Source organism: Rosa chinensis, chromosome 5 (assembly GCF_002994745.2).
Source record: "Rosa chinensis cultivar Old Blush chromosome 5, RchiOBHm-V2, whole genome shotgun sequence".
NCBI classification, from domain to species: Eukaryota; Viridiplantae; Streptophyta; class Magnoliopsida; order Rosales; family Rosaceae; genus Rosa; species Rosa chinensis.
This window is the reverse complement of record NC_037092.1, coordinates 70,894,571-70,907,009: the sequence shown is the minus strand read 5'-3', so window position 1 is coordinate 70,907,009 and position 12,439 is coordinate 70,894,571. Positions and strand designations below refer to the sequence as shown.

Genomic DNA, 12,439 nt, shown 5'->3' with positions numbered 1-12,439 from the left:
CTAGAGTTTGGGCCAAACACAAATAGAGATATCCTTAAACACTCCCCCTTGTGTTGTCCAAACGCGGTGCTTCTCTCGTTGCCTCGTTAAAAATCTTGCCGAGTAACAAAAACCCAGTGGGACAAAAATAACCTCGGTCGAAGGGGAAAAAGAGCACAACACACCCTTCATGATTCGAGGTGAACATGTAGACATCTCCCCCTGATGTCTGCGCCTACCCCTGATGACTACGATCATGGGAGTTCAGATAATTTCCGCAAGTCAATTCTTGCCACATATTTCTCGAACGTGGATTTGGGCAATGACTTAGTAAACAAGTCTGCCTCACTGTCCTCAGATCGAACCTAGTTCACTTTGATCTCGAGGAGAGTCTGTTGTTGCTGATTATGCTTGGTGTTATCGCTTTTGATGTAGTCTTGCCTCATTTGTTCAAAACAAGCAGCATTATCCTAAATGCTCGTAGGCTCATCTGTGGTAGACTTCAAACCACAATTGTTCGAACATGCGTAATTATGAATCCAATCCATATTCATTCACGAACCACTTCATAAAGAGCAATGATCTCTGCATTGTTCGAAGATATAGCGATTAGAGTCTATTCTATAGACCTCCAAGATGTCATGGTCTTTTCCTATGGTGAACACTTGACCGGATTGGGAATGACCATTGTGTGGGTCAGAGAGATACCCAACATCAGCAAAACCTTCCAAAACACATGTCGTTTTGGGATGGGGATAGTGGACGCAGGCCAGTGTTGGCGGCGTACCTGGTGTGTGATGGGTCTGACTCCATCATCTCTTTGTAGGGATAAAACAAGCCCATATCAATCATACATCTCAAATATCGAAAGATATCTTTTACACCAATCCAATGGCGTCGTGTTGGCGCATAGCTATATCTAGCTAACAAGTTCACAACATATGAGATGTCCGGTCTTGTGCATTGGGATAAGTACAATAATGCGCCTATTGTACTAAGTACGGCACTTCTGCCTCTATCACATCTTCGTCATCATCCTTTCAACGAAGAGGATCCTTTTCAGGATCAAGACTATGGACGATCATGGGGGTGCTTGAAGGCTTGACCTTGTCAAAATGCCTAAGCATCTATCAACACGATGCTTAAGTTCTAAACCGAGACATAATCGTGTTCTCCCAAAATCATTCATCTCAAACTACGGATTTCAAGTGTTCAGCGGTTTTCCTTAACTCTTTAAGGGCTTCTAATGAAGATCATGTCCAACATGAACCGCGATAGAATCCGAAACTTGTCATAGAAACGTGTGGGCATATCCCTTCCCAATCAAGTAGTCACTTTAGTGAGCGTTTCAATCTTATTGTAAACGCGCTCCGTGGTCTAGAGCCACTTGACTTGGGTAAATGAAGTTCACCATGAACCTTCATGTTCATTCCGTATCTAGATCCCCATAGAGATACGTAGTGACCACATTTGTAAGCTGCATGTTTAGTTGTTCGGAAAACTACCAAACTGACAGGGTAGTGGAGTGCAATGACATCCATTACGAGAGAATATGTCTCATCGTAGTCGATTCCAGGGCGATTTGTGAGAAACCTTGCGCCATAAGGCGAGATTGCCATCTCTTTTTCTCATCACGCTTTCTAACGAAGACCCATTATTCAATAGGTTTTATGTTAGGAGGTGTTGGCATCACTAGCTCGAAAACCTTCCTCTTTGTTAGAGAATCCATCTTAACCTGGATCGCATCTTTCCATTTAGGCCAAATTTCTTTACGTTGGCATTCATTCATCAACGGAGAGTGGTTCGATATCATCAGACTCAACAAACTCATGCGCAATGAAATACGCAGCTACATCATCAATTATGATGGAGTTTCTATCCCACGTCTCATGTACACTAGTGTAATTTTCATAGAGCTCTATATTCTCAGGAATAGGTTCTGACGTTGAGGCGTCCCCCAACGATAACCATAACCCGGAAGATACTCATGAGACGGATTTTTGAGTGTCGATGATCAAGGATTGGTTTGTGCCAATGTATCCTTCGAACCCACGGGCCTCCCACGTATCCTAGCTGGGGCCATGGCCTGTAATGCCAGAGTGCCACTCTCTTTGGCGTTGGTGTCATGCCTACCTCCGTGTAGGGTGGCGCTACGTCCTCTCGTAGGGACGTCCTTCCTTGCAGGCATGTTTGCAGCATATTTGTGTGATCTCGTCACTTTAATAGGGATCGAGATGAGACATAGTGGGGACAGGCCATGACAATCCCTGCCGTTCCTGCTGAACATCCGTGTTCTTATCTCCCCCTAACGACGGGAAGATTGTCTCATCAAAGTGACAACCCACAAATCTAACGGTAATGAGATGGCCTTGCAAGGACAGGAAGTGGCGGACGATTGTTGGAGTCTCAAATCCAATATAGTTGCCCATTCGTCTTGTAAGGACCCATTATAGAGCATTGTGGCGGCGCATTTGGCACATAAATGGCTCACTCAAATATGCGTAAGTAAGATACTTGTACCCAGTCACTAGCTGTAACGCAGAGGTACATGGAGTGGCGGTGGGTCGTAGACGAATTAGCATAGCTACATGCGATATTGTATCACCCCAAGCGGATATAAGGAGATTGGTGCGCATTACCAATGTCCGGACTATCATCGTAGTTGTTTCCGCAAGACCATTTGGGTGTGTACATGGGAATGTGATGTCCAACATCAAGCCCATTGCAATATCCATCGAAAGTCTTTCTATGTAAACTCTCTAGCATAGTCAAATCCAATTGACTGAATAGGATGATCTGGGGAGTGAGCCCATTGTCATATGAGATGTGCTAGGAGTGTAGCATAAGCAGCATTTACAAGTGGACAATGGCACAACACATGACCAGCATGTTTGCGTGTCAACCAACATCAGGAGATATTTAAGTGTCCGCAAGTTGGTTGAATCAATCCACAGAATCCCCATGGATTCTATGTAAGAACATAATGAGTATTGTCATATCCTTTGCATAGGACGGTCTCAGTCCTAATTTCCCTAAGGAACGGGCTTTATAAAACGAGCGAGAGGCTTTAGAAGCAACCAATGAGAATTTTGGTTGGGCCTGAGCGTCTTAAACGCTATTCGAAACAAGTTGGTGATTGCAGCATCACCTAGGGCGCCATCACAATGATGGACGCCATCCATGGCGTCATGGATAGGGACTGCGCCAGCCCTAGGCTGGTGGTGGACGGAGGCAGCGCCCTAGGCAGCAGCGTCGGTCACACTTAGTCCAGGAATCAACTTTTGATTCATGCTTTATTTTGCTCGAAAGAAAGGATGTCCATGTGAAGTCTTTGTAGACGGATCATCATATCATGACTAGGATGATCTATCCTGTCGTGACAAAGCCAATATGTGTCTAAATCCGAGAGATCTTCTCTCATAACTTTTATTGGATTAATAGCTCGAATAGTGACATATAGTCCACTAGAGAGACACATAAACTTCTCTAAGATGCGTTTTTGTTCGCAATCATTAAAGGTATTGCAAAGGAACTCATTTCCGTTCTCTACATGCATTTTCGCATGGAATTCGTTGGCTATTCATAAGATACGATTTGCCCTAAGAGCGTAGAGAGTTTCTGTGACAGCTGTAATCAAGGTGCCATTTGGCAAGTGGAACTTGGGCTATTCCATGTCCTTGAATTAATACTGATGGGCCCGCCATCGTAGTCACAAAGTCATATGCTCAGAATCAAAATTGAGTCATAATGAAAAGAACTCGTAATTTTATTCATAAGCCAACAAAGTACATCATTGTCTCTTAACCATTAGGAGAATCTAATCCAAATGCTAGTTAATGCAAAACAATGGTAGTCGTCTAACTTCTTTCAGTAATTCCAAAATAAATGTGACCAGTGAGTAGAGAGATGTCAGTGGAGCAAGGCTCGCTTAAGTACCACTAATCTCAGAACCTTCCTAGACATCACACTTACTTTGGGTGAGCCTACTTTGAAGAAAGACTAAACCATTGGCATTTACTACAAAGTATATGGCAATTGCCTATTACATCTCTTGGAAAAATAAAGACTTAAACAGAATTGGCGATCTATTGATCCCAGCCAGATTTGTAGTTTTCAACCCTTCACTCTAGATCATCTTCTTGATCTTCTTGTTCCACATAGTGAGCTTCTCCTGCTTCACAATATGCTTTGTAGGCGGTGACAAGTTCTTCACGAGCTCTACAAATGTGTGCCCAATGCTCAGACACTCCACATCGAGAACATACATCGAGAACATACATCTCTTTGCTCGAACTTCATTGATTGAGGCACTTTGAAAGCGTCATTTAGATGGCTCTTAGTGTTGGTGGCGCCACCAACATGGCCATAGGCGTTGCCTCCCTCTCTCTTTCCACGTTTATCTCTTCGGTTCCGTGTTCGCCTATTTTGGCGGTTACCTTCCCAAGTAGAGCGATTATATGGATCAGAATGTCCAGAAGTATACCTAAGATTAGGGTTTCGCTCTTGGCGCCCTCTCTTAGAGGTGCGACTATAATTGGATTCCGGAATATGCTCTGTTTCCACATATCTCGAATTATAATTCTTCACAAGGATATTGTCATGCTTTTCAGCGACATTCATAGCTCCAATGAGCTAATGAAACCTTGTGATCCGTCTTGCATTTACATCGATTCGATAGTTCTTAGAAACCATCAATGCAGAGACGGGGAAGGTAGAGAGAGTCTTCTCAATCAACATCGCATCTGTGATCTCTTTACCGCAGAATTCTATTAAGGATTTAATGCGAAGTGCTTCCGAGTTATAGTCAAGAACTGACTTGAAATCACAGAAGTGGAGGCTATGCCATCTCACTTCTAGGTCAGGAAGCAAGGAGTCACGGACGTTGCCAAATCTTTCTTCGAGTGAGACCTACAGCCTTCTGGGGTCTTCTTCATTCATATACTCGTACTTGAGCAAATCATCCATATGACGAGTCATTAGGATGATGGCTTTTGCCTTATATGCCTCTAAGGCTGCTCTATTTGCTTCCAAAGCTTGAGCTTGCTCAACAGTTATCACGTCCTGGCTAGGCTCGAGAATCATATCCAAGATTCCTACATCCTTGAGATGCTGGCGGATATCATGAACCCACATGTGATATCCAGAGCCAGTTGTTTCCAATGGAGCAAAGTCCAATTTGTTCAGGTTACTCATCCTGAAAGAGAACAAGAAATTAGGGTTAGTTTCGGAGCGAAATAGGCTACCACGAAAACATATGAAATTTCTAAGCGTAATCGCTTCCAAGAAATTAGGAATTTCCAAGCGTAGTCGCTTCCAAGAAATTCGATTCCAAGAGATATTGGATTAGATCGAAACAATGATGTAAGTGGTCGATCATAAATTCTCTACAAACTCTAAGTTTGGAGATCTCAACAAGCTCTAAGCTTGGAGTGAGCACGAACCCCCACAGTTCGGCTTAATTTGGTCTCCCCTATAATGAAGAAAGGGGGGTAGAAGAAGGGAGGTTGCAAGTCCCCGAAAAAGAAGAGAAATTGAATTTAAAAACTCCAAAAAAGGGGAACGTTTAGTAAAAAATACCTCGAAATAGGTCGCCGGAAAATTTGACAGGAAAAAGTGGTTGGAAAAAGTTGTCGGAAAATGGCCCAAAAAGTCACCGGAAAATAGTTGACCGGGGGTTGACCGAGAGTTGACCGGCAGAATGATGTGGCGTGATGCTGACGTGGCAGTAGGTCCTTCTGCTGACTTGGCAGTGCTGATGTGGTTGTGCTGACGTGGCAGACTGATGTGGCACTAGGTTTGGTCAGTGGGCCGGGTCCACTTTGAGCTTATGGGCTTGTTCCTTTCTTTCTTCCTTTTCTTTCTGGTCTTTTAGTGGCAAGTGGGCCGCGGGGCCTATAATTTTCTTTTCTTCTTCCGTTTCTTCTTCTTCTTCCTTTTCTTCTTCTTTCTTCTCTTTCTTTTCTTCTTTGGGCCCACTCCTTCTCTTTCTTTTTTTTTTTTTCTTCTTCTTCTGCCCAGCAGGTGGGCTCTTCTTTTTCTTCTTCTTCATTTTTTTTTCTTTCTTCTTCGTCTTCTTCTTGTGCCCAGCATATGGGGATTGTGGGCTCTTCTTCTTTGTTTTTCTTCCTTTCTTCCTTTGAGCGTCTTCTTCTTCTAGTTTTTTTTTTTTTGACAGCAGTGCTACTGCGATGGTGTGGAGGAAGTGGAGGAAGTGCAAGCGAGACCGATAATTGGGTTCTTGAGATCAAAGACTTCAAGGTGTGCTGCGATATTGTGATTTCAGGGTTAGGGCTTCATGCTGATAACGTGTTTTAGGGAATCAGAAATTGAGAGATAATCGCTGTGTATTCTCATTGATAATAGGGGCCTCTTTATATAGAGGATTACAATGCATAGAGTTAGAATCATACAAGGAAAGATAATCTCTAGATTCTTCTAATTAAACCCTATTACCATTAGGTCAAGTAACCTAGAGTTTGGGCTAAACACAAATAGAGATATCCTTAAACAAAATTATATTTTCCAAATATGCACTTTGTTTTGGCCTCAATGTAACTGATCAAGTACTACGTGCAGGTGATGTGGTCTTACGTGCAAGTACTATTTTGGCTGAGTATCGATTTCACAATGTGAAAGTTGTGGTGTACGTCTAGTCATGGAACTTGGATGATTAAATGGGTACATCCTCCTGTTGATTTTCTTAAACTCAATATGGATCGAGCATTTCATTCTGACTCGAAGAGGGGAGCTTGGGATTTTGTTGTCCGGGATGCTTTGGACACGTTTGTAGCTGGTGGTGCAAAGCCGCTACAAAACCTAATCTCAGCTGAACATGCTGAAGCGTTGGCATGTTAAGGAGCTGTGAGATTTGTGTTGGAAAAGAACATGAATCCTGCTATATTGGAGACTGATTCCTTACTTATGCAAAGACATGTCTCGAGGCCGGCTACAGCAAATACCTCTATATTGGGCAAAATTTATGATGATATTGTGGAGATGCTTGGATTTTCTTCAAGTATGAGACTTGTTCATACCAAAAGAGGTGCGAATTAAGGAGCTCATCTAGTGGCAGATCATGCCAAAACACTACAGCAGGAGCGTTTTCTCTTCTGCATAGTTTTCTGATGGCTGCTTGAGCAGCTGATTCTGCTGTACTGTAATTCTCTTCTTTTAATATATGGTTTGACATCATTTTACTCAAAAAATGTAACTGATCAAGTGAAGCATGAGGTGAAAGATATTTTAAATGTACCTATTGTGGATTTTCATGAAAAGTTCTTGGGCCTCCCTGTTAGTTTAAATGAAATATTAGATTACTTCACAAAATGATATAGATACAATTATATGAACATAAAATAAAGAATTATAATTTGATAAATGGATCATGAACCATAACCTGAATGGTCATTCAATCCAAGCCTAAGTCTTCTGCGCTTCCCTCATGTGGTATTCTCTTATAGGGCAAGAAAACTATATTACCGATGATGACAGAGCACAGGGACCTAAGCCTTATATAGAGCCTTGGATATTCTGTATCCTCCCATAAAAAAAACATAATCTTATTTCAGTTAAACATGTATCCATTTTGACCGACTAACTTAATAGTCAAGTCATATATTAGATTTCCTACACTTTATTTATTCAGAATCCACACTTTATTTATTCAGAATCCACATAAATAAAGTCCCAAGGAGTTAGATTCTTAATGATTCTCTAATTGCTTATTCTGTAAATAATAATAAGTTGTTGTGCTAAACGTGAACTTAGGATGTAGTCCAAATATTCCTACAACTATTGGCAAAAACGAGAAGGAAGTATTTCGTAAAAGTGAATGAAAGGCTTGATTTTCATCTCAAAGGCTGGAAAGGAAAGTTCCTCTCAAAAACCGGTAAGCTTGTTTTAATTAAAGCAGTGGCTCAACATATTCCTACTTACTAGTGTACTCTAGTTGCCAATCGGAGTGTGTAAAATCTTCCAATCTAAGGTGAGCCATTTTTGTTCGGGGAAAGGTGGTGGAGCTAGAGGAATCCATTGGTGTAATTGGGAAAAACAATGTAAAAAGAAGAAGGAAAGAGGGCCCTCAATTCAATCAATATATGGTTCAAACTGTTTTTGCGTGGAAGCTTTGGGAGGAAGGCTTTGTTGGTTATTGAGCTGCTCCAGGCTGAATACTTGCCTGATACTTGTCTCTTGAATGTCACTTTGGGGCTCATACCGTTTGCTATTTGGAGGGACTGTTGTAGGATAAGCATGTTATTAATTGATGGAGGAACTTGTTGGCGTATTGTTAATGGTAAAAGAGTGAGCGTTAAGGAGGATAGATGGTTGCCGTGCCCAACTACTTTCAAGTTCGTATCCCATTTAAATATTGTTGATGTTTGAATAGAAAACTAGACAGATAGCCCGCAATTTGCTGCGGGTATTTTTATTATCAATATGTGTTTTCAGTTTATTAGAATACATAAACAATAATTATCTTTTAGTTAAACCTTAAATGAAGCTAGATAGTCCATGCTTTCTTTCTGGATTTTCTGAGTTGAAAAAGCAAGTTTCAATGCAAAACCAATGGCAACTGCAGTTACAATCCCCAAAGGCTTGAACATGGATACAGAAGAAAATTCAACTAAACTTGACTGCTAGATAATGTTGCAACCAAAATATTTATACGGACAATTTTCCGCAGCAACATGCAATGTATTACTTCTTCCTTGCTTACACAATACTAGTGGGAATAGGTCATAGCTTATTTCATCAAGTGTCTTTCTGGGTTTTTGATGTGACCTGAAAAGAAAATGTAAAATTTCAGAAAAACTTTACTATTTATTGTTTTCACCATTGTTACTGGAAGTAGATAGAAATGGTATAGCACAAGATTTAAAAGATACCAGAAATCCAATGACTTGCCTAATATGCTTGAGTTCATCCAAGCTGAACCTGCATACTGCATTTTTGTTTAATCAGTAAGGGTTTATAATACAATAAGGCATGGTAGAGATCATTTCAAGGTACCTCATCTGTTGTTTCATAGCACCAATGCTCCAACTTGGCTAAACCAGCTTTCACATATTCACGTCGTAATTGAAGGTTACAGAGAAATAATATATGAAGAATAATAACAAATAAATGTATTTGAATTAAACAATATACCAATCAAGGGCAACCTCAAGTATAAGCGTAGACTTGATACCTGTTGAATAACTGAACATTGATGAAGGAGAACACAGACTGATTCCGAATTTCAATAAAAAATAGTACATGGTCATAATCAGTAGTGAAAATTTGACTCGCACATAGTATATAAAAACTGTTTCAAATTGATTGTTGCGAGATATTGCTGCCTTTATATACTTGTTTATCACTAATATATTAAAGTGATTCCACTATATGATTTTGATGAATGAATGACGTGAGTTTTTGGATAAAACATGATTAAGACCAACATGATGGCTCACTGAATTAATAAACATATAAAAGAAATTCATTTAATGGTGTCTAGTGTAAGCCAAAACTGAACTATAATCAGTAAAGAGTGAAAATTTGACTCACAATTTTGCACAGGTTGGGCTCCAAAATTGAGGCAAATTCTTGCAAGCTAACCACCTTGAGGAATTCCACAATCACACTGCATATAAATGAAGCACACATAAACGATAGACATGTAACATCTGAGATTTAGACTTTCAATAGATAAATCGCAGTTATCATATATAATTATGATTGATGGCAGGTTATGTTATAAACAGGACGCAAATATACAAAAACAGTTTCAAATTCATTATTGTGAGATATTGGTGCCTATATATACTTGTTTATCATTAAACCATTTCTAGACATGCATTATATACTTGGTTTTGACAATTGTGTTGGTATAATGAAACAGAGGTTTCATAATCAGAAGATGATCGTCTTCCACTACAGAATGATATGATCATGAATTTCATGCATGGTAAAACAGAAGAAGATGCAGCAGAGGAGTAAGTTTATCTCATATTCCCAATCTCTCATACATCTGGTGATATTTGACTTCCATGGTAAAGAAACAGAGAAATTATATCAAAGAAAACACCTCGGCTTCTGTATATGGTTATCTTGTGTTATTTAAGTTTCTAATTACTTGTGTACCAGCCTAGCAGAATGATCGATGATAGGAGAGAAAATATGCCGTATTAAGGTGGCAATTGAGTATTAAGCGAAGGTGTAAAAAGTGTTCTTATTACAATTCAAGCTTATAAAATTATGATCAATAAACTGAAACCGAAGCGTGCGTTTGAAAAGATACAGAAAAGTTCTATGGTTTTTTTTTCAAACTAAAAGTAAATATATCATTCATCGCCATCAGATCCTTAAACTCTTCCAAAAATTGACAAGGGAAGTATTTAGAAAAAAAGTAAGAAAGAAAGAAGAAGATTGAGTTAGAACCTAGATAGTCAAAACCTAAGAAAGGTTTAATTAATCAACCCCCCAAGAAAGTATCAAGCAAACACAAATCTCAGAGATGAAACCCAGAAGCAAAACCCCAAAAGCTTGTCAACTTTGGGTTTCTAAAAACTCCAACAGCAATCACTCTGACCAACCCCCTGTTCTTCGTCTGCCTGAAACCAATCCGATGAGAAAGACTGAAACCAAATTCAAGATTTCACCTCTTGTTTCTTTTTCTTCCCAATCACTCATACATATGGAGAAAAGAAAAAAACACCCAGAAATTAGATCCAATCTAACATGAAAATTCATAAACACATAATATGAAGCACTCCCAAGTCTCTGAATTACCCAGACCCAGGAAATCATCAATCACACAGAAAAAGGATGAAGCAAAAACAACCAGTCAATAATCTCTGTTTGCAGAGTAGAGATATGCTCATTGAATAAAAGCTTTAAAGGAAGGTAAAGTTTGCTGCTCTCAAATCAAAACCCTGAGCCGAAAACGGTGAGAAATGAAAACGTACCAAGTGAGTTCCGATTTTCTTGATGCTGAAGCTATAGCTTGAAGCAGTGGTGAAAACTCTTGCTGTGTTGTAAGGAGAGGGTGAGTTTGGAGGTGGACCGGCTTGTGGAGACAAAACCCGACCCGGAATTGAAATCTCCGATGATGAAGACGCGGTTGAAGAGGGTGGCGTTGGAGGAAGAGCCACAGTTGAGGAGGTAGTCGTCTGAGGAGTGAGTGGCAGAAGGAAGAAAAGAGAGAGCAAAAAACTCGAATAGGTCAGGGGCAGAGCCGTAACAAAAATTCAAATGAGGGCAAAATTGTCTTTTTCCTCACGTATGAACAGTGATGAGGGAATTAACGGTTAATAACTCATCTTTTATACATGTATACAAATATGGGTTTTGAAAATTTATATCTTATATAATTAAGCCAATTCTCAAAGGAATGGTTAAATTTTTGAACTACCATATTTGTCCTTATATAATATAGATATTAATAAATAAATTAGGGGAAATTCCTCCTATGGTACCTGAGGTATTGCTACTTGGACAGTTTGATACCCGATGTATTAAAGAGGACAGTTTGGTACCTGAAGTTAGACTATGTTTGACACTTTGGTACTTTTGTTAATTTTTCTGTTAAATGTAAGGATAAAATTGACATTTAGAATATATGTATAAAAACATGAGTTTGTGGGTTGATTGACGTTTTTCATAATTTTATAGGTATGAATTAATGTTTATGAGTTATGTTGAAGGTGAAATATTTGAATTTTATGTTAAAAAAATATGATAATCAAATATTTTTTTTGTACTATTCTCTATGAATCCACTGATTTTTCCTCCAAAACTTGGATTTTTCCTCCTCTTCATAAACACAATGCGATGATATTATTTGGTATTATTTTAGGTCTTCATCATTTTTTAGGTCATTTAGGAGAAAATAAAAATGAATTAATGTTTTTGGGTTCTGTTAAAGTTGACATAATTGAATTTTATGTTTAAAAAAATTTAATTGTACGAGACTAGTTTCAATGAAGTACTTATGGGTGTTCACTATATGATTACTATATTTCTTAAACATAAAATTCGAATATTTCACCATCAACATAACCCATAATTAAGCATTAATTCATACCTATAAAATTTTGAAGAAAATTTATTATGTTTTTATACATATATCCTAAATGTCAATTGTATCCTTACATTTAACAGAAAAATTAACAGAAGTACCAAAGTGTCAAACGGAGTCTAACTTCAAGTACCAAACTGTCCCCTTTAATACATCAGGTATCAAACTGTCTAAGTAGCAATACCTCAGGTACCATAGGAGGAATTTACCCAATAAATTATTTCTATATGAGGATAAGATAGTCAATTGACTATATCATATTTCAAAAATTTACAATACTTCCCATTAAAAAAGGAGAAACTTCCCCAATATCAGGAGAGATAACTTTTTAAAATTAAAAAAATAAAAATAAAAGTCAATTGACTTAAAGGGTTAGTATGTATAAGGGAAAATTTAGCAAAC

The 12,439-nt window shown here is 38.8% G+C and overlaps 1 protein-coding gene across 1 annotated transcript; it reads right to left on the bottom strand.

Moving 5' to 3' along the window:
- Positions 1 to 8,389: 8,389 nt before the first annotated feature.
- LOC112163965 (myosin-13-like) lies at positions 8,390 to 11,279 on the bottom strand. Its single transcript, XM_024300218.2, has 7 exons — positions 11,276 to 11,279; positions 10,926 to 11,172; positions 9,526 to 9,601; positions 9,127 to 9,166; positions 8,989 to 9,035; positions 8,865 to 8,920; positions 8,390 to 8,760 (listed from the first exon to the last, which is right to left on the bottom strand). Exons 1-7 carry the CDS (start codon positions 11,277 to 11,279, stop codon positions 8,616 to 8,618), a joined length of 615 nt encoding a protein of 204 aa, XP_024155986.1. The 3' UTR covers positions 8,390 to 8,615.
- Positions 11,280 to 12,439: the final 1,160 nt, after the last annotated feature.

Coding starts and splice junctions, on each gene's coding strand:
- LOC112163965 (XM_024300218.2), bottom strand. Junction 8,921..8,988: donor GCTATGAAACAACAGATGAG/GTACCTTGAAAT, acceptor ACAAAAATGCAG/TATGCAGGTTCAGCTTGGAT. Junction 8,761..8,864: donor GGCAAGTCATTGGATTTCTG/GTATCTTTTAAA, acceptor TTTTCTTTTCAG/GTCACATCAAAAACCCAGAA.